The sequence below is a fragment of the Canis lupus genome, chromosome 5 (assembly GCF_011100685.1).
Source record: "Canis lupus familiaris isolate Mischka breed German Shepherd chromosome 5, alternate assembly UU_Cfam_GSD_1.0, whole genome shotgun sequence".
In the NCBI taxonomy this organism is placed as follows: domain Eukaryota; kingdom Metazoa; phylum Chordata; class Mammalia; order Carnivora; family Canidae; genus Canis; species Canis lupus.
Genome location: NC_049226.1, coordinates 73,996,047 through 74,019,044, shown reverse-complemented (window position 1 = coordinate 74,019,044; position 22,998 = coordinate 73,996,047). Strand labels below are relative to the sequence as shown.

The 22,998-nt window shown below is 45.4% G+C and overlaps 1 protein-coding gene and 1 pseudogene across 1 annotated transcript in view; one reads left to right on the top strand and one right to left on the bottom strand.

Annotated features, from left to right (window-relative positions):
- VAT1L (vesicle amine transport 1 like) overlaps positions 1–22,998 on the top strand; it is a 147,156-nt gene that overhangs the window by 24,622 nt on the left and 99,536 nt on the right. The window contains exons 2-3 of the mRNA XM_038538248.1: positions 541–670; positions 4,751–4,966. Coding sequence (XP_038394176.1) covers positions 541–670; positions 4,751–4,966 — 346 coding nt within the window. The remainder of the gene's footprint in view (positions 1–540; positions 671–4,750; positions 4,967–22,998) is intronic.
- On the bottom strand, positions 3,909–4,056 carry LOC119872059 (annotated as a pseudogene).

Below are 22,998 nucleotides of genomic sequence, written 5' to 3'. Positions count from 1 at the left end.
TGCTGTGTATGGCACAGTGCTGGGATGAGTTTGTGTAATGACTAATTGTGTGTCAATTATTTCGAGACCTTTTAAATTTGTCTTCTCTCTCTTTCTCTTTCTCATAGATGGCTGATGGCCATTGTGTCTGGCTGCTTTCCATGTGTCTTCTTATAACTTCTTCCTAGTATGTTCTTTACCCTTGAGGAAGTGCTAGCATGGCTAATGACCAGGCTAGCCGACACGTGTTATTAGAGTAAGAGTTAGCAGGCTCTGAATGAGGCCAAGGGGGCTGTCGTTTAAATCAGAGGGTAACATCTGCAACGGTCATTCTAACTGCCAGGAAAGCATTCCCTGTTTATAGAGATCATTGTTTTTGCTTTCTTAGTGACATCCGCCAAATGACTTACTATTAGGCATATTTTACCATAAAGAAACAAAAGAAAGGAGAGGAACAGGGGAGGGGAGAGAGGGTCAAAAAGGGAATGTAAAAAAAGTCAAGCCCATGCGTTCCGTTGGATTCATTTGGAATGTCTCTCTTTTCACATCTGCTGTTCACAGTGGTTTGAACTTCATTGACTTGATGGTGCGACAGGGGAACATCGACAACCCTCCCAAGACTCCCCTAGTGCCAGGATTTGAATGTTCTGGGATTGTTGAAGCTCTGGGGGACAGCGTGAAAGGATACGAGGTAATATTTCAACTCATGATGGAAAAAAGTAATACCTATTTGGAATCTGTTGAGATAATAAAAGATGATGAAAAAAATGTTTGAGAGAATCTATGGTGTGTGTCATTGTTGTCGTCTTATTGGTCGGTCTTATTAACATGTTTATAAATGATAGGATTTTCCACATGCCTCATGCCTTTCTCATGTACCATCTTGGTTGCTCCTGGGAACAGCCTGGTGAAGTGGCCAGGGCAAAATCTGTCTTCCCTTTGCTCATGTAAGGTAGCTGTTAGTAAGAATTCCTGGCCTTGGATTAACTAGGTGTGCATACCCCCTCACCCTACCCATGGCTCCCATTTTCCCACTATCTCAGGCTCAGAAACCAGCTACAAAACATATAAGAGAAATGGGGAGAAATATCCCTGTATTTCATAATCTGGTTCCTTTAACTATCTGCTTAACTGATGCATTTAAGAAATCATTTATAAATGATTATTTCAGACACTGGGGAAGTGACATTTTTGAATGATGATTTTAAAGGCATAGGGTAGAGGCACCTTCCAATGAAACAGAATTGGCCATGGGTTGATGGCTTTGGGAATAGGGCAATGGATAAAAAGGGTTATTTTATTTTTCTGGCTCTTTTGTATGTGTTAAAAATTCTCCATAATAAAAAATTTTTAATCGATGAAAAGATATATGACCCTTCCTACCCCTGTAATGCAAATCAAATAGAATCCAGTCTCTTAAAAACTGAAAAACTGTGGGCAAATCAATTGCACAAAACTGCAGCAGTTTGGAGTGAGAAAAACCAATGCCAATCAGGTACGAGAGCTCTTGCGCATAACTTAAGTGCTTCCCCAGGGAGAGATGAATAGAGCTAACATTTGAGAATCCACCAGAACCAGAAACATGGACACGTCATCCTTCTTCCGCCTTCCCACAATGATGCAAGGTAAAGATTGTTATTATCCCTTTGGAGGTGAGGTTCAGAAGGGTACAGTTGTTTCCGGTGAAGTCAGAAAGGTAGCCAAACATGGATTCAAGTCACCAGATCTTCACCCATTTCCAACCTGCAAAAGCTGCAGGGCTAAATGCAGAGACGAAAATCCTACAAATGCAATGCCAAAATGCCCTTGGCATCAAATTGGAGCCCGCCACTCAGGCTCAGTGCGTCTGAGCCTCGACATACTCTGAAAATATCTGTATGTTCCAAATTCACTGTGATGAATGTCTGAAAATCTCATCCCACACATCAGTCTTTATGTCACTGGTTTCCAGATATTACAGCAGAGAAGTATAAGAAAGAAGTAAATGTACTTTTCTTTTCTTTCATATGACTTCGCATTTTTCTGTCCCCAGGTAAGCAATATTACCAGAGGCAGCGCCAACGCTCCCTGAAAGTGCTGCATATGAGAAATATTATCTGTTCTTCGCTCCTCTACCTGGTCCCAAAGGAAAAGATCATGCTACTAATGCTATTAATCCTGAGCATTGCATAAATAATCCATTGTTTTAGAATATAACAGTAGATGGGGATGTTGTTGGCCTCGGTTTAGAAGGAGGACATACTATGCTTGATTATGTGTTTTTCCCTTATATATGATCTTTCTTCTGATGCTTAGGCTTTGCTTACTTATTGTCAATCCTACCCTTCACTCCCACTCCCCTCCAGTGACTTTTAGCTGCACAAACAAATGAAGGAAGCCACCTCCAGGTTTCCTTTCAGGGTGTGACTTGGGGGAAAACCAATACTAATATCCCCTCTATAATTTTTTTAAAGATTTTATTTATTTATTTGTTACTAAGAGAGAGAGAGAGGCAGAGACACAGGCAGAGGGAGGAGCAGGCTCCCTGCATGGAGCCTGACATGGGACTCGATCCCAGGTCTCCAGGATCATACCCTGGGCTGAAGGCAGCGCTAAACCACTGAGCCACCTGGGCTGCCCTCCCTCTATAATTTTGACTTAAGATTTTTAGTCATGTCACAGATGGAATTTCACGGGGCGGTACACTGAATAGCTTTCTTGGTTTGATCTACTGCAAGGGAAGCTTGCAAAGTTGTCTCCAGAGGCACAGCAGTAAAGGAGTAATTGGGGCTCAGTCACCCAGGACTAATTTCTTTTTATTAACAAAATCAAATAATGAGATGAATTGGATATTAAAAAAAAAAAAAGCTGCCTACCTCTGGACTCAGGTTAGGGCTGATGTGATGGCTAAGCCACTCTTGCCATTTTTATAATGTAATGATGGAGCAAAGTTGAATGAGAGACCTGGAGTGGTCAACCCTGGTGTGCTGGCTGTGACCATCATTGCCAAGGTGGTTGAGCTACTTTTCACTGCCCTCTGTGTTGGCACAGGGCCATCATACTCCATGATGTTATGTACCTTTGGATGCATGATTCTATGCAAAAAAAAAAAAGGATGCCAGTGTTGCCTTGATTATCCTCTGGTCTAAGTGGTTGCATTTAAAATGGTAAATCCCAACATTCATCATTTGGTCTTCAACCCTTCCAGGGATTGAGAGACTCCCTGCCAGTGGGGCAGCCTCTCCTTTCCATCAGTTCTATGGGATGAGAAACCAGTCTGTTCTTTTTAAGAGTTAACACTGAGTGTTCTTTCCTCACTTTCTATGCACCATGACAAATACACTGCATGCATATTATATTAATTTCCCCATAAGGACCCTTTCCTAATATACTTATTTTACAGTTGAGGAAACATAAAGAGTTACACTAATATTCTCAGAGGTGGTAGGTCCCCCTGGTGTACACCCTTAGAGAACCATGTCTTCTTTGTAGCGCCTACCTCAGGTGTGATGAATTAATCACTTGTATTTGGAATCAGCCTTGCCAGACTTAAATCCTTGCTCAGCTACTCCCTAGCTGCATGACCTTGGGCATGTGCTTTCATCTCTCTCAGCCTCAATTTCAATGTCTGGAAAATCTATAATCATTCATCTGTAATGTGAGCTCTTATAGACCCATCTCATAGGAGGCTTTTGTTGTTGTTTGTTGAGTAGGGAAGAAGAGAAGTGCTAAGCTTCAGAGAAAATAAAACAGGAGACTCAGTTATAAATATATAAAAACTAAAGCACACGAGTATGAAAGCCATTCATTTATTGAAAATTCACTCTGAGCACAGCAGTTTGAAGATTATGTTTGAAAGTCGCAGTCCAAGCAACTAATGTCAAAGAGCAGAGTGGTTTGACTTCACCAGCGCTTGGCAGTTCACACAAGCTCCTAGGATCAGTTCACTCATTTGTATTTCCCTTTAATAATGATATGGAAAAGCTTAGCATGCCATGGTAACCACTCTATAGGGAAGAATGCTTTATTTCTTATTTTTTTGCATGATGTCTGGCTATGTAAACAACTGATAAAAAAGAACACAGTATTTGGCCATGCCTTCCTAGGGGTTTTGTAAAGATCAGATGAGTTAAAGCATGTGATGCCCTTAGGACAATGCCTATTATATGGTATGTGTTCCAAAAAAGGGTTAGTTGTTATTCACACCTCACGGTATCCTATTTTGCTCTAAGTCTAGTTGTTCTTGTTCAGTCTTCTGCACTTAGATTTACATGGCTCTTCTGATCACATCTACTGTGATCCGTAATTCAGAGCTAACCTGTGATGCAAATACCCCAATAAACTAGCCTGGCAGGGAATCCCTAAGGAGCAGCATAAAACGAATGAGAGTGATTTTTATTCCCAGCTCTGCCCATTTAAACTTCCTTATGGCTTAATTTTCCTCAACTCCCAAACAGAGATGGGATGAGAGGTTGAGTGGGTAAAATGAGCTTCTGACACGAACATGGCCTGGTGTGTGATGTGACGGCGTTGTATAGTTATGCTTGAGAAGAAGGGTAGAGAACCTGGCTTCCGTAGTCCCTGGCAAGTTTTCATAGATGGGCTTCAGAGCATCCACAAATGCCTTGGAATTGGGAGGCAGGTGAGGGGGTGCATATTTGAGGGTTTGGTTGTTTTGTTGTGTTTTCAGGAAAGGAATCTATAGTTTCCATTTAGGTTCCTAAGAGGATTTGAGAAATCTTTAAGAAAAGAGTAATAAGTTTCCATTAACCCTGTGCCTCCCCGTTTCCAGATCGGGGACCGTGTCATGGCATTTGTCAATTACAATGCCTGGGCAGAGGTGGTCTGCACGCCAGTGGAGTTTGTCTACAAGATCCCAGATGACATGAGCTTCTCGGAGGCCGCTGCATTCCCCATGAACTTCGTCACAGCCTATATGATGCTCTTTGAAGTTGCCAATCTCCGAGAAGGGATGTCTGTGCTCGTGCACTCAGCTGGTGGCGGCGTGGTAAGTTGGTTGGTTGTGCGTCCTTTTCCTCAAAATCATAAGGGTGAAAGTGGACTGATATCCAGTTAACAGTGGCATTCCTGTGTGAGCTATGTCCACTAGTAGTGATGATCTCTGTGGTTCTGGATGAAGCTCACATGCCTGGCAGAACTCCCCATCCATTGGGAGTAGGATGACTGTGTTAGGGGTAGGATGAACCTCTGGAGTTTGAGAGGTCTCCAAGATGGCATATTAGGACTCAGTGGGTCTCAGAGATGGTTTCAGTCTTGGTAGCACACTAAGCTGTGATGTCAGTCATTGTGTGATGCCTCATAAGTCACATACGACTAATATTATCTGAAACGCCAAAATGGTAGATGACTTACTTCTTCAATAAGTTGCCATGGATCCTAGGTTGTTCCCATATTAGTGACATCTTTATTCATTCGTGTTCTGATATATTTTCTTGAGTGGGAGAGGTGAATGGAGATCGTATTAGCACACTGGGAATTACACATGAACCTAAGAATAGCTGTGAGAGTGGTTGAATAAGCAAATATCACCTATCAGGTGTGTCTTTGATAAGGGGAGAAATAATGGAAATACAAAATTCCTGCCCTGCAGTTTTGAGATGGCAGAAATTTCTTCTATGGTTTGGCTATATCTCAGTGCCAGTCTGTCAGTACATATTGCATGGCTGCCACACAGAACGCACTGTGTTCCCATCGCAATCTACTGGGACTGGAGTAGAACTTCAGTCTTTCTGAGCATGAGAGGTCTAACTCATTAATTCAGCAAGTATTTATTGAATATATACCATATTCTGGATTCTTATAGGTTAGAGATTTAAAAGAGACGTTCCTAATACACCCTTTAATAGGGTTTGTTCTCAGTACTGGTGATTTTGTGGTTTGGTGAGCTCAGAAATGAGCTTGTATGTTGGGGTCTATCTTGAAGATGTTTTCATTGGGGGTTCTCCCAACATCATTTTTTTTCTTATCTTGGATTTCTACAACTATCAAAACCCTACATGGTGTAAAGCGCATTTCTGTTTTCCTTTCCAAGAGGACAGACTCTCCTACGAAAACATGAAGGCAAAGATGTGAAACTTTAGGAATGCCTTATGAGGAATATCTTCCATCGCTTTAGCAAATGTGCTGATGTCTCCTGACCATGAGTAAAGATATAATAAAAGCTAAACATCCTTAGAAAAGAAATGGATTTCATTGCCAGCGAATCTACTAACAGCAAGCAAGCCATTTAGAATGCTGGCATTTATGGTCTCAGCGTGCTCAGCATACCGGAGACAGAGACTTGGGAGACTTGTTTTCATATCGTCAACATAAGCTCCAGTCTCTACAGTGGTGCTGGGCCCAGTTTGGCTGGGGCCCAGTGTTTAAACATGTTTCCTTTCGTGTGTGTGTGTGTGTGTGTGTGTGTGTGTGTGTTTCATTTTGAGTTTGTCCCTGGAACAAAGAGGAATGTATCAGGGGCATGTGTCTCACAAAAGGGAAGAAAATCTTGGAAAATAACAAAAGTTTTTATCATGCCTTATTCTGGGCTTCTAGACATTAAAAGAATAAGACCCAAAATGCAAAATAGATGAAGGCAAACAGGGGGAAGAGACAATGAGGTTGCAAGATAAGTGGGTGCCCATAACGTGGACTCTGATGTCCTAAAGTTCTTCCTTCCTAATAGTCAGTGCAAAGAGGGAAAAACAATCAGCCATTTGAGCTGGTGTTCATTTAAGAGGAAACAGACCAATTAGCAGGGGAACCGCAGCTAGTACTGGGTCTGAGACTGGAAGTATTTCTCTGTGGTTTCTCATAAGAAACGTATGCTGACATGCGATAAACCATCTTCCGCAAAACTGTTATAGTAAATGCAACTATTTCCGTGATGCTTTTGCTTATGATGTGCCCCAGATGTCATCTAATAGCACCAAATTAAAGCAATATTTTGTGAAAGTAAATATCCTGGGGCCAAAAGGAGACGGCCTGGTTTAACCTCTGGAGAGTTTAAAGGTGTCATTGGACAGCTCAACACTCAGGTGAGTGGGTCTCCTTGAATGGTGTTTCAACCAAGATTTGACAGATGGTGTGCAGCACTGAGTTCAAGGTGACCATTAGAGGAAAGACTTTTGGCCAAGTGCAGATCCACATATCTGAATACTCAACCAAACTGGGTGGAGTTGACACTATCTTATAAAAATTGAGCAGTCCTAGGGAAAGCCCAGACCATTCCATTGCTCCACTGTGGAAAGACCAGGCAGAGCTAGATTCCCCCCAAAGAAACAAATAGACACTGCTCTCATGGTGGGGGGATCTCCCTAGGGAGTACTTTTTATGTGCTCTCTGTGGTACCCTGAGGAGAAATGGAGGTACTTCCCACCACTGTTGAACAAATCTGGTAAGTGCAGCCTCTGGCTCATGATTGTGGTGGTAGCAGGATTATGACCTCCCACTGAGGTCCATGCCCTCATCCCTGGCATCTGTGAGTAGTTTACCTTGCATGGCAAAGGAATTTTGTGATGTGATTAAGGAAAGGACCTTCAGATGGATAGATTTGCCTGGATTACCCAGGTGTGCCCAATGTCATCCCAAGGGTCTTTACAGATGGAAAAAGAAGGTAGAAGAGTCAGAAAGAGATTTAAAGATGTTACACTGCAGGCTTTGCTGATGAGGAAGAGACCACAAGCCAAGGCATGTGGGCGGGCTCTAGCTGCTGGAAAAGACAGGGAAATGGGCTCTCCCCTGGAGCTTCTGGAAAGGAACAGCCCCACTAACACTTTGATTTTAGCCTAGTGAAATCCATTTTGGACTTCTAATCTCCAGAACCAAATATAATACAACTGTGTTGGGTTTTTTTGGGAACCACTATTTGTGAGTAGTTCTAATTGCAGCCACAATAGGAAGTGAATACAGCTACATTTCCTGGGCTGCCTCCCTTCTCGTGGTGGAGAGCCCACAAGGACTTGAAAAAAATGCAAGTAGCAAGCAGCAGAACAAGGATTCGCTCCCAAGTCTGGCTGATTCCAAAACCTATTCTCTCCATTAGACAACTCAGAATGTTAGGAGAACCCAGATCATTCATTCCTTCATTTATTCATTTGACAAATATTTGTTCAACCTCTACCCAGTGTTAACTGTAGAACCAAGGGCTGTGGTCAGTACCTGTTTTCTCACTTGATGTTGATGACATGACAAAGATTAAACCTAATTAGGAAAGGGGCACCTGGGTGGCTCAGAAGGTTAAGCATCCAACCCTTGATTTCAGCTCAGGTCATGATCTCAGGGTCGTGAGATCAGGCTCCGTGTCTGGCTCTGCACTGGGCATAGAGCCTGTTTAAGATTCTCTCTCTCCCTTTCCCTCTGCCCATCTCCCTCACCTTCTCTCCCTCTCTAAAAAACCCCACAAAACCCCTAATTAGGATAAAGTTTCCTAAGTCGAGTTAATATGAAGTTTGCAGTTCTAACAGCACCAAGACTTCCATCTGATTTTTATCAAAAGTTGGGGGAACTTACAAACAGAATGTGAGGAATGCCCGCCTACACCGTGATTTTGAAGAACACTAATACAGCCCAGCAGCACCCTCTTATCCAAGGGGATTACATTCCAAGAACCCCCAGTGGGTGCCCGAAACTGCAGGTGTATCAGACCCTATGTAGACAGTGTTTTTTCTTACCTGTGCGCACCTATGACAAAGTTTAACTTCTAAATTAGGCACAGTAAGCGATTAACAACAACAGTGATAAATAGAATAACTGCAACAGTGTTTTGTAATAAAAGCCTTATGAATGTGATCTCTCTCTCTCTCTCTCTCTCTCTCTCTCTCTCAAAATACCTTATTGGGCTGTACTCCCCCTTCTTGTGATGATGCAAGATGAAATGCCCATGTGCTGCTGACTTGAAATGAGGTGAATGATGTAGGCATTGGGATGTAGCGTTAGGCTACTACCGACCTTCTGACCAAACATCAGAAGGAGGATCATCTGCTTCCTGACCCAGGTGGACTGTGGGTAGCTGAAACTGTGGAAAGAGAAACCGTGGCTAAGGGGGAATCGCTGTATAGGAAAATCATTCGATCCAGAGCAGGTTAGTCTCTCCGTGGAATTGCCGGAGTGTCTACACTGCTCTGTCATGTCTTTGAAGACACGTTCTCACTGACAATAGCAGAACCAGATGGTCTGAGAAGGGAGGTCCCTCAAATCATTTCTTTCCATTCTGGCCGAAAATGGTCTGACAATCTCTTAGAGGAGAAGTAACAAGAAAAGCAACCGAGAGGGGCTCACGTCGGGAACCCATGACGGGGACGATTTTGCTGCCCGGCCCATTTGACAAGCTGCTGTGACTTGGAGCATCTTGACTGGAAAGGGCTTGGTTTCTGCCGAGCAGCACATCCGTCACTCTGTGGTTACTTGTGTCTGTGTCCGACATTGATGCTTTCCAGGTTTTGGCGTCCTTTTACCTGTTCATCATGTCATCTGAACAGAGAGGAGCAGCCTGCGATGGCCCGGAGACTTGGAAAGGATAGCAGAGCTCAAGTTCCGGACAGACTCAAATGGCTACTACTCAAGTTCTATTCAGTATGGATGGGGCATTTCCCGTGCCTTTCAAATCATCATAAAGGAGGGAGAGCCAGGATCTTTGGAGGAGGCATCCTGAGGCTCCCCTACCTCATGCGGTCCTCCCTGAATGGCCAACTAGCCATACATCAGGTCAACATTAAAGTGGCAGAACCTGGGAAGAGTAGGGGTCCTTGGTGGGTTGGACGGTTGGGACGTATCAGATAGTCATTCCATTTTAGCAGGAAGGACATGACCATCTGCAGAATCACTACTTGAGAATATTTCGTTGAAAATAAAATCCTCATTGATCATGAAAGTTACCAGCATCTACCCAGCCAGCCTAGCCAGCAACCCATGAGTTGTGGGGAGCCCTTCTCCTGTATGCAGTAAATTTCCATATCCTATGATTCATTCTTTTATTCATTCACTCATCCACCACAGAGGTGCAAGGGCCCACTCAGTTCCAGACATCAGATTAGGCACTAGGCACTCAGCAGAGGGTGCCCAAGGAAGTGGCATTTGCACCGCGATCTCAGGGTGCCCAAGGAAGTGGCATTTGCACTGCGATCTCAGGATGATAAGCAGGCATGCTGGATAAGACTGGAGGTGGAGGTGGAGGGTAAGGCGTTTGTGAGAAATAGAGGCAGGGGTAGATATAAAGAATTCCGGCCAACAGGATGTTTCTTATAGCCACCCGCCTCTCCCTGCCCCATCTCCTGCTGGTTTTCTCATGGCCCTGGCCTCTCTCACCCACTTTCCTGTAGCAGGCATTTGATTGCCTTTCCATGCACAGTCCCCTCTCTTAAGTCAGCTCTGTACTTGCAGCCAAAATGCCAATCCGCTCTTGTCACTCCTTGCTTATAACCCATGGAGACTCCCACTGTTGATAGGATTGAGTTCAGTCTCCTGAGCTTCTTGGCACAAATGGCCCTCATTTTCTGGATCTTGTCTTTCCCTCTGGCCGCTTCTCGCCATCCCTCTTCTTTCAGTAACACGGAAACACTCACAGGTTCCACAGGTGTGTGGCTGAACTGGCTGCCCAGCCAGGGACAGCATTTCCAATCCCCTCTCCCTTATCCCTGCCCCTGTGTCCAGCTGGGGCACACACCCGAGCTCAAGCCAATGGGACGTGGCAGGGGCCATGTGATGCTTCTCACTTCCAGGCCTGCCCCTTCCTGTGAGACCTTCCATGCTCTCTGTCTTTGTGGTTTCCTGGCAGGTGGCAAGGCTGACCTGGGAGTACATGTTGAAGATGGTAGAAACTTCGCCAGCTCAGGACCCTCAATGACTGCCTTTTCATGCCACGTCCTGTCCCTGCCCCTACCCCACTGCCATTTAGGCTTTATGCGAGCAGGGGAAGAAAAGAAACTCTGTTGTCTTGATTCCTGAGATTCCAGGGATTGCCTGTCACAGCAGCTAGCGTTGCATTTCCATTACTCCACACACAGGGCGCCTGGCTCTCCTGCATCCCCAGGCTGTACCCACCTCCTCCCTCTGCTGTCCCTGGGGTAACGGCAAAGGCACAGGCCCTGGAGGCAGACAGTCTACCTCCACAGCCCACCTCCTCTGGCGAGCTGCTCATCTTCTCAGTAATGGGAATACTGACATTACATTTATTCTGCAGAGGGTTTTTGTGTATGTCAAATGCGTTGATGCTCAGGAAGCACTTAACATAGGACCAGACACAAAGTGTTAGCTATTATCATTATTATTATCATCATCATCATCATCATCATCATTTGTTGGTTTGCTTATCTTATCCCCTCCCCCAAGCTCTAAGCCCTATCCCAGAGCACCTGGGTCTTATTCTTTTTTGTGTCTGTTCCTTCCTACTTAATAAGGGCAGTAAACGTTTGTGAATCAAAAAGCCATTGCAGGCCATTTTTCTATGTTCTAGAAGAGTTGCTTGCTGCGCTAAGGAGAGCCCCGTCAATGAGTTAATCCCAGGGGGGAGAAATTGTTCTTAGCGATCTTACCAATTTTAATCTATTAAGCAGTCCTCGGTGATCTTGCTCATCCAACATTCTGAGTGTTCTTCACTGAGATTTTTGTCTGCATTCAGTGTGCATTACTGGTTGAAGGAGGCGCTCTTTTCATGGCCCTGTGGCTGTCCCACCCATCACCCCTCCATCATTCCATGGTCCAGCCATGCTCAGCCTGTATCCTTCAGCCTCCCCTCCCCGCCCTGCCCAACTAGCATGACATATGCATGAGACCTTAGGGCAGGAAGGAAACAAAGACCGACACCAACTTGTGTCGAACTACACCAGCCGTGTAGTAGAATCTTTGAAAATGTGACTCACATAAGCCTTCATAACAGCTCTCCCCCAATGGAGCCCGTTGGATGGCACATGGCGGTGAAGAGCTGGAGCATGAGCTTTAGAGTCAACCTCCCTAGGTTTAACCCCAGCTCCACCTTCCCAACCCTAAGACCCAAATTCCTTATCTGTAAAGTGGGGTGATGTTAGTTCTAGCCTTGGGTGGAACTTGTGAACTTGGAGCAGTGCTCGGCAGAGGATGAACACCCAGTGAAATGTGGTGATCATATTTGGTAGGTTAAGAGGTTTGCTGTTGTTTCTGAGGCTGCAATGTTAATTAGTAGGAAGGATCGAGAAAACGCAAATATCCAGGGCTGGGGGGAGCTCCCAATCTGGTGCTCTTGGCACTAGACCTCAGAGATGCGCGCCTCCTCTCGTTTCTTTTGCTCGCCCCACCCTGCACCCCAGACAATGAGGACTTCACTAGAGCAAGACCTCCAGCTCCCCGGGGGCTATAGCACTAGGAAATGGAGCCTCTGAAAATTTAAAGAGAACAAAGTGGCTGCGTCATATCCTTCATGAATAATCGAAAGTCCGAGGATAAACGGCTCGGCAGCGCCAGCAGCAAGGGCTGCAGACCGAGGACCCTGAAATGGCCAACGCCTTGTTCTCTGATGGCCCCAAGAAGAAGGCCATCACCTTCCTAAATGTCAGAGGTGCTTCAGTGACATGTCCTAGAGCAATGCCCCACCTCCCTGCTTCTGGAAACCTCTGGGGCTGGCAGGCAGTGCTTGGATTCCTTATCAGCAATATGCCTTAGGTTAAGAAAAAAATATATCTACAAACACTTCTTCCAGGCTATATCTACGCCTGCAAAAGCCTCATTTGATCTTTATTCTAGTTGCTTTTAACTCCTTTATAGTAAATCATGACAGGATCAAAGAAACTATCTTTATCATAAAAATTATAAAGGTTAATTTGATGTCTGAGATGGGATTCATTCATTCAATAGTAGTTGAATAAGTATATCAGTTCACAAGCGGGTAAGGGCTGAATAGATGGGAGCCAGTCACTTCCATACCCTGTCTCTGAGGAAGATACTATCATATCCCCACTTTAACAAAGAGACAGAGACACGGAGAGGTTAAGTAGCTTGCTCCAGGTCACACAGCTACGAAAGAGGAAGAGCTGGCGCGTAGGAGAGCCCACGTTTTCAAGTATGAGGTGGTGCTGGCAGGTTAGATTGCTTCTGCTTAGATTGTGGTGAAATGGATTCCACCTCATAGGTTTTGTTGGTGGCTTTCCCCCCAGAAGCTGAGGCCAACCTGGGGTTGCCCAGGAATTAGAGGATCTTCAGAAGGAGGGAAGGGGGCCAAGAAGGCAGCATTGAAGTTATGGACATAATGGCCCCGATCCCAGAGTCAGAGCTGGTTTCCAATCCTAGCTTCTCTGGTTTCCAGGGGAGAAAAGACCTAGAACAAGTACTTTGACTTCATTGGACCTTTTTTCATCATCTGTAAAAAAATGGGTATAATGCCTATCTCATAGTTTTTATATGATGGCTTATTTATTTTTTAAAAGATTTATTTATTTATTCATGAGAGACACAGAGAGAGGCAGAAACATAGGCAGAGGGAGAAGCAGGCTCCATGCAGGGAGCCCGATGTGGGACTCGATCCCAGATCCTGGGATCATGCCCTGAGCCGAAGGCAAACGCTCAACCGCTGAGCCACCCAGGGGTCCCTTATATGATGTTTTAAAAGAGCATTTTGTAACGGGCTCAGAAAACTCAACTGTCAGCGGCTATTATTAGTGTTATTATTATTACCATCATGTTATTAAGATCATTATCTGATTAAAGAATATTACTCAAGAGTACTCCGGCCTTTATAGCCAGAAGCCAGCGGGCAGCAAACAGTAGAGTCCACTGGTGGCTGGTGGTTGGAACCTGGCGCAACGGGCAGCCTGAGCAGATCTATGCTCCCTTTGTGGATCTTCCCTGACAGCCAGCTGCTCGGTGCTCCCAGGTAGGGGTAGGTGGGGTGTCACACAAGCCCCTTTCCAAACATCACTTTCCTCCAACACAGACGACATAATTAGACTTTAAGGAAAACCTAGCTCCATAGTTCCAGCCCCTGGATACATGCCAAGAACTCCAAACGACATAAACCAGTCTTTGCTGAGTTTATATGGCCCTGGGGATGCATCCGCTTCCCCAGTGACACACCCAAAAGGCCACAGTTGCTGTTCAGAATATTATTGCCCTTATTAAGAAGAAAAACCAGTTCAGCTGAGAAAAAGTGAGATGCATAGCAAGCAGCAGCCTCGTTTCTTTTCACGGACACCACCAGGGTGTCGGCCATGGGCCTGGGTACCCTAGCACCCAGGCTGGCCCCAGGGCACCCTGCAGCTCACTCCATGATACTCAACACTACGTATTACTCACCCCTATTCAGTATGTGCTCGGGCTTCTCAGCTGTGCCACAGGATACTGAGAAATCTGAACCCAGTCTTTGCTTACACAAGCTGTGGAGTCCTCCCACCCTGCCTCCATCCTTTCTGGCTCACACTCATCACCCTTGATCATAACCCCACCCCCATCTCTCTCCCATCTCTCTTTGCCTGGGCTTTTTCTCTGTCTCTTTCTCTGTTTCTCTAGATCTCTCTCTCTCATGCTTCTTTCTTTCTATGTGCTTTTCTGTCTCTCTTCTTCCCTTTCTTCTTTCTCTCTCTCTCCCTACCCACCGACCCCCACTGAAGCCTGCAGCCTTGTGCATATCATGCACATTTCCCGGAGGCCCATGAATCCCTGATGGCATGACAGGGCAGTGATTGTAGAACATGGGACCCAAGCGCCTGCTCTAGGACATCAGAGATGACTGTGCTTAGGAACGAAACTTAGAGCTGGTATCTAAGGATGAGGAGGAGATGGGGAGATAAGCACAATGGAGGAGCGATAGAAGGTTACAAGAATGGGCAATGACGTGGAATCTGCACACGTTCATGGAGCTGACCTGCTCATGGCAGGAGAGAGGGAGAAAGAAGTGACAGTGAGTCATTGGCAGACAAATGACCACATAGCAGCCGTGTTGATAATTTTATCCCTATCCTTACCCTAAAAGCCATGTGGAGTCATAGAGGCTTTTGAGCAGACATTTAACTCATGGTTGACATTTTCATAAGCTCCTGTGTTGCCAGAAGGTGAATAGATTGAGTGGGTCAGGGTGTCAGCCGGGTGACTTAGAGATGGCTGTGTTCCAGGGTGTTCTCTCCAGCTTCTCTCATTAGAGCACTTAGAGGGAGGGCAGTACCCAAGACTCTGTGCTTTGGGCTGGTATCATCATAGTGGAACCTGAATAGCCTTATTCACATTTTGAATAACCTTTTCTTGTGTCTCAGGTTTTCTGTAAAATGAGGCAGAGCCACTCCTGCTTCTGTAAAAATAAGGTAGACCCAATATTTCATGGGTAAAATTAGGAAGATACATGGTTTCTAAGCCCTGTCCTTTATTGGAGATCACGTGTATTCTTGTTTTATTTTGTTTTTTAAAGAATTTATTTATTTGTGAGAGAGATAGTGAGAGAGAGAAAGAGAGTGCATGAGCAGAGGGGAAATGGAGAAGCAGGCTCCCCACTGGGCAGGGACTCCCAACGCGGGTCTGGATCCCAGGACCCTGGGATCATGACCTGAGCTGAAGGCAGACTGTTCACCGACTGAGCCACCCAGGTGTCCCTTGTGTGTTTTCTTTTTTACCCACCAGCTGAAAACTTCCTAACCTGTCACTCTCCTCAACAGCACTCCCTCCCCTAACCCATGGCTCCCTTCTTGAAACTTTTTCACAGTTAGAGAAACAGTTAACAATGGTTGTTAAGCATTCAGTCTCTGGCAGACTTGCTCAATTTGAGTGCTGATTTCTCTGACTTCTTACTTAGCTGGTCTTTAGTTTCTTCATGTATAATATAGTTATGATACTTACTTCATAGTACTGGGAGCCTTGAATGAATCAGTACGTATAAAGCATTCAAACATGGCCTGACCACAGTGTGTACTGAATAAATGTTACCTAATAAAGCTGTGATCTGCCACCCAGAAGACCCTTCAGGACTGAGGTACTCATTTCCCCTAGCTGCCACGGTGGATGCCTCCTGGTGACCATATCCCTCTCTAGAAATAGGCCTCGGGGAAAGGAGCTGCCTTGTACAAGTTCCTGCCCCTTGCTGGGGCAGCCCGTATTCTCATCACTGTTGGATACAGGGCTACAAAAGCCCAGTCCTCCTGCCTCAATGGACACAACTCTGAAGAGCTAGCCCAGTTTTGGAGCAACTCTTGGGACGAGCTAAAGCATCTCTTGCAATTGCGCCCCAGCTCAACTTCCCCTGTCTCCCCAGTCCTGCTTCCCTCATTCTTTGGCAGATGTCATGCCTGAGAGTACCCCCCAGTAAACACCCCGCATGCAGACCTCACTCAGAGTCCTTCTTCAGGGATCCTGACCTATGATGATTATTGTGGTGCCCATCGTTACTATCAGGTGTCGTATCTGGAGCCCATGCAAACTTCTTTGCCTACCTGGTCCACTGGGTGCATACCTCAGTGATGGATCTCCCTTAGACCTTGCTTCATAGCCCTGGTCTCACTTAGTTCAGGAAACTCATCTCTTTTCTCAGAATCCTTCCTGAGTGCCCAGAAGGAGCTTAATGAATGCTAATGGGTTGAACAAGTGGGTGAACAAGGTTGCTGCTGAACATTTTTTTCTTCCTCAATCATTTGGGCTTCTCTTGGTATTAATACACCAAGGATATGTACCAGCCAAAACATTGGAATAACCACAACATGAGTTGTGGTTAATGGCCCTGAGCTGGGTTAATGCGGCCCCCGGCGTTAGGCCCCTGTGGTGGGCTTTGCCAGCAGCTTCGAGAAGTAATGTTCTTTTCTGGGATCAGCTGAAAGAAGAGAAGGTCAAAGAAGAGATTAAAGCTGTATTTCTCTTCATTTGGGCCAGTTACGTAAACTCTTAAGACCTCAGCTTCTTCCCTCGCATCATGAAGTGTTGATGTGAGTGTTCAGTGAGTTGATTCAGTGGCTTCCAAAGTGTGGTCCCCGGACCATCAACATCACCTAGGAACTTGTTAGAAATGTCAGTTCTTGGACCCCACCCCAGACCTACTACAGAGTCAGAAGCTGGGATGGGGCCCACAGTCTGTGTTTCAACTGCACCTCCCTCCCCCACAAGGAGACTCCAATGCAAGCTCAAGTTTGAGAACCAGCGATACAGAGAGCTTGCGTAGGACCGAAGTTCAGGAGGAATTAGACATCGCAGTCGTTGTGTGGCAGTGCTGTCCTACGTAATGCACGTTAAATATAGACGTAAGGAACGCGTTAGTAGTCACTTCAGTCCCCCGTGCTGAGGCCGGCTAGCTCATGTTGATCACGGCACAGAAGCTTAGAGTCTGCAAAGCCAGACCCACCTGTATTTGCATATTGGCTTCAGCAACTGACGGGATGGTCTTAACCCAGTTGCTTAACCTAAGGCTCCATCCCCTTGTGTGTGAGGCTGGCGTGATAGCACCATGCTCTCGCTGTGGTCCCTCAGTTAGCCAGATGAGAGAATCATCAGAGGATGCCAGCTCCAGGTGAGCACACAGTAAATGGTGCCTGTGATTACATCCAAGTTACGCCCTACCTCAGAGGAGACAACAGCAATGGGATAATGCTTTTGTATATGTTTCAGCATTTGCTAGTAAAAGCAGATGCGTACCAAAGATTCAGCGGGATATGGCACGGAATAATGTCCATTTGGCTATTTTTAATTGTTCTGTTGGAAATGATGTTTTAATCGGCAAATGCCAATTTTTCAGATTTTAGGAAGTTTATGTATAATGTATATAGATTTTATATATGTAAAATGAGGCATGGAAATATATTTTTTCTTAATGTTTTTACAAGCATGCTGTCAAATGCTTTGTACCCATTATTTTATTTATGGTTACAACAACCCTGTGAGGTATATATTTATCATCACCAACACATTTTGAGAGTTAGGTAACCAAGGCTTGCTGAAGTGAAGTCGGTTATCCGAAGCCACAAGGCTGGCAAAGATGGAGGTAGAAGTCACACTCAGATGGGTCCTTCTCAAAGCCTGTGTTTTAAACCACTAAGGTAAGCCAGGGAATGAGGAAGGTGACAGCAGGTACAGGTCTACCCATCTGCTCAATGCTTTTTGCCTACTCACCTATTTTGGGAGCATCGAAGCTACCTTGCTACCAGCTGTCTTTTTTGATGGCATATAGGGTCACATTGGCCTGAGCAGCCAGGTGGCCGTGGGAGGGCAGGAGAGAAGCACAGGGGGCAGGGCAAGGTGGTGGGTATGCATCGAGCCACCCAGCGTGTAGTGGTGGCCACGTTACTCCCCACTTCTCCAGGGCCCTGACAGAAGGTTGATCCTTATAGGGTTGCCAGGTTTAGCAAATATGGATTTTATCTGGCAATCCTCACTTTCCAGGGGCCCTTGAGTTCTCCCACAAAAAGTTCTAAACCTTCCAGGGAGTTAATTATACTAGCAAGGCTGAAATCCTGGATTTAGATGATTAGGAGATACATCCAGTGAGGAATGCATTAAGGAGGGCAAATATTTTAAGCCTCAAGAAAGGCACTGAAAGAGCCCTGTTCTCTAGAGCCCATCCCCATGATGACAAGTGGCTATGAGTTCAATGCCAAGACCTGGACTCCCCATCCAGGGCTAAGCAGAGCCAGCCTTACTCCCTGCTGCTCAGGGCTCTTCTGCAGCCACATAAGCCCATAGCATGAAGAAATGACAGCACCCTAAAGCCTGGAAATAGGAGACGGGACAATGGAGGAGACGAGCCGTCCTCAGCCAGGGAGTACATGAGACAGGCTGTAGATCCTATTTATTCACTCAACAGACCTTTACTGAGCATTTACTGTGTGCTAGGAGCATGCTAGGTGTCTGGAAGGCAGTGGTGCGTAAAGGAGCTAGGCACATAGTCAAATAACAAATACATGGGTACATGTTTTCTATATATGTGTATATATACAAATATAAATAAAGGATCAAGGTGCTAGCATTAAGAATAAAGAAGAAAAAAGATGCAGATTGAATCTTCAAAGATGACCTTACTGAGTGAGGGACATTTGAGCAGAGACAAGGAGGCAAAAGAAGCTCATTGTGGGCTTCAGGAAACACCAAACCTCCCCCAGGCAGGAATTGCTGATGGTACCAAGTCACTGGAAAGGGCCTGTTTTCCCCGCCTCATCAGAGTTGGCTTGCTGGCATCTAGGCTGCTACCCACTGGGCTTTGTGGCAGGCGCCCAGACGCCCACCCCTCCTGGTTCGTGCCAGCACTCACTGAGGTCATTTCCTGGCTTGCACTTGGCCCTTCCATGGGCAGGCTGGGAACCTCCCACAACATATGAGCGAGGGGGTTGGGGGCCAGATTCCTGAGCTTCCACCCTGTGGTGGGAGGATGAGCATCAGCACTATCTGCATGGTCTCTCACAAGCCCTCCCTGCCTCCAAGGGATATGTCCAGCTGTGTACCCAGGCCCACCATTTGATGGGCTTCTCTCCCTCCCCTGCTTCTCTATCCCACACCCTCATCTTACTCCTTCATCCCATCTTTGGGATTCCTAAGTAAATTACATGCACATAGATCTTCATCTTAGGGGCTGCTTTGGGGGGCGGGGTCACAAACCATCTGAATAAGCCATTCATGGTCAGCCAAAAGTAACTCAAGCATCCCTCATCCCATCATCCCCCGGCCCTGACCAACCCTCATATCTTCTGACATGCCCATCTCTCCATCTTCCCCTTGTGACCATATACTTTTCAACCTGACAGCCTTTGCTAGTTCCCTTTATTCCTCTGCCTGGCAAATTCCCATCCATCAAGTAAATGTTACTTCCTCTTGGAAGCCTTTCCTACGTTCTCATCTCTATACCTTCAGCATTGTTTTACTGATATTGCTCTCACCAGCCTCCATCCATCCATCTATCCATCCATCCATCCATCCATCCATCCAACAGATATGTATAAACTACCTCCAAATGCCAAGACCTAGCATGCCACAACTGTCTATGGGTCTTCCTGTCTAGACGGATCTTCTTGAGGGCAGAGTGAGTCTTAAGCACTGCTGTGTTTCTAGCACATAACACAGGATCCAGGATGGAGTGGGCGCATGGTGATTGTTTGATCGAATTAAACTGATGAGCTTCACCTGTTCCAGGCAGACGGCATCTGTGCAATGATAATGAGATTTTTAATTACACAGAGGAAGGTACATTTATTAAGTATGTAGAATTAATAAATGAGTATGTTTTCATCAAATTGTGAACAATATGGAGGCAGTTTCATTACTTAATATAGCTTGTAAGCCATTAAACTAGTGACCATGTTTGATTTACCAAAACCAAAATGTATTCTCAAAGCAGAAACGGCTCTTGGCAGGCTCTGTTTTATCACTCTGTGGGTCACAGAGTCTGGAATTCCCGCTTTGCCTTCCAGTCTTCTCTTTGGAACTCTGCTAAGCTTTTGACCTTGAAATTTCATACTGGTAGGGTTGCCATTTAAAATACATGACACTGTGCTATCTACTGGCAATATCTTCTAAAGAAAGATTCAGAGTTCGTCAAACAGGGACCCAGTCTGTATTGAAACATTGAGCATCCACACTTTGTCCAACAGTGTGCTCGACACAAAATATACAGCAGCCGATAAAACGGATTTAGTCTCTGCTTTCTGAAACTAAAAGTCAAAGATCTATGTACAAAGATATTCCCTGAAATATGGCTTATAAAACTGTGGCATTATAATTTCCTGTAAGACAGGGGTTGGTTAAGAGAAATTATAATAGATCTACATAATAAAAGATTCCCCGGCCATTCAAAATGATGGTGTTAAAGAATTTTTCATGACCCACGAAAACGCTTACAATATAAGCTTAGAAAGAAAACAATAATCAGGCTACACAGTGGTATATTCAGTGTGATTCCAATTCTGTGGACAATCAAATATTGATGTCTACATGTTGCAAAGCTATTGGCACAAAATGAGCCAGATTATGTAGAGTATTTATCTCTGAGATACGACATTGTGGTTGGCATTTTTACAGTTTCCTGTATTTTCCACATTTTATTCTTTACCATGGGCATGAACATGTGTTGCTTTCATAATAATACTTTTTAAAGAGCTTAGTGGAAATCAGAATAGATCCTTCCACTGCAAAATGTGGCATTTCATCCTCCCATATATCAGAAGAGCTTACTAAGATGTTCAGAGTTTTGTGCTGTGCTTGGGGAAATAATAGCTTCAATCTTGCCAGGAGCTCTTTGGGAATGAGGAAGCAGACAGGAAACTCAGAAACTGTGAATGGTTTACCTTCAGTGCCTTTGTTGATTGCAACCTATAAATATTTAGTGGCCTAGAAGCAGTGGATATGTGAGGGCAGGGAGGAAGGAGACAAAAGCCAAACGACCTATCTCTCCCTCTGTCCCCCATGCTTCCCCCATGTCCCCCCATGCTTCCCCATGCTTCTGTCCCCCATACAAACCTGTGATCCTCGAATTGGGTTGCTCGTATACTGTACCAGCAGTGCCACAAAAGTGGCAATAAGGACCCACGTGCATGCTTTTGCTATAACTGAGGAGGCATATCCTGCCTGCCCACCAGAGTGTGGACTTGAGAGGGCTCTAAGATGCAGCATATCATGTGATACTACTTGCTGTGTGTCAAAATGAGGTTAAATGATATGGTTATCGAAAGAAAAATACCTATTTACTGGGCCATGCAAGACCATTGTCTTATGCGGACCTATAAAGAGAGCCTGATCAGCCACTAAGCAGTTCTAAAATCGAGTGGCAAAACCCACAGACCGTGGGATGACTGTGTTGCCTTTGCAGAGACTGTGAGATACTGCTACACGGTGATCGTGAGTAGCGATGGAATTTCACCCTACTTTTTTGGTGCTCTTCTCATCTTCTTGATCTATTCAAGTTCTGTTATACAAAAGTAGGCTGTGAACACAGAAATATCTAGAACTGCCAATGCTCAAGTGGAGGGAGATGGTCCCAGCATGCCACATTTAAGAGGGTTTCCATTCTATATTGTCCACTGGACATAGTTCTGTTTGTCAGTGACAAGAACTGAAGTGATTGGACACAGGCTGGAAAAAAAGGATTCGGGATGTAGGAATGATGTTAGGACTATCAACAGAGTAGTAATATGGGCTATGAGACCTCCAGATGTGTTGTGTGCCATGCCCTCTGGGAGCAAAATCTACAGGGAGGCTTCCCACAGCACAATGTAAATGAGACCTTCAGAACCATAGAGTTGGCCCCAAACAGGATGGGCTAACCGGGGAGGCCATTCATTCTCCATTCCCATCTCATCGGTTTGCATCCCAGAAGCACATAGCGGGAGCTGAGTCAGGCTTTCTGCACCAGGTGTGTGGGTAGAGAGCAGGGACCCCATAACATCTTTAGGTCTTGAAGACTCCAAATGTAGGCTTTCAACACTTCGTGGTCCTCCCTCTTTGTCCCACCGTGCGTGATTGCCTGGTGAGAGTCTTTGCTGGAGAAATGGAGGAGGAGTCCACGTCCTTAACCATAATTTAGCTGGTGCAGGCAGGATGCCCAGCCCTTTACAGGATCACATCTGTCGCTCCTCACACCCTCTGAGAGGCGGGCACCATTACCATGTACATGTGTGGAAACTACCGTTCTCAAAGCTCACGTGACTCACCCAATTCCAGATGGCTAGTAAGCACAGCCAGGGCTATTCCAGAGGCAATCTGTGTCCAGAACCTGCTGCCTGCTGCTAGTATTCCCAGAACCCAGTTCAGTGCATGGCACAAATTAAGTATGTATAGAGCATAGCACACTGATTTATGTGCTGAATGGTACAACAGGTAAATGTAAGATTTGTAGGACTGTGAAAAGCAAACCGTGAAAGGAGCAGGATGCCACCTTACTGAGATGTGCCAGAGAAGGAAGAGATGTGAAGAGATTTTCTTCTGTTCATTCATTCCCACATTTTTATGAACCCCTTCCATGTGCCTGGTGCTATGCAAAGGTAGGTGGGGTCCTGATAGAGGCTGTTAAAGACATAGTGTTGGACCTGGTGGCGTCACTGTAAACAAGAGAGAGGGCTTGAGAAACAGTATCAAGAGTGGACTAATATTACACTTGTTCTCTTTACAAAGAAAGTTGGTTAACTT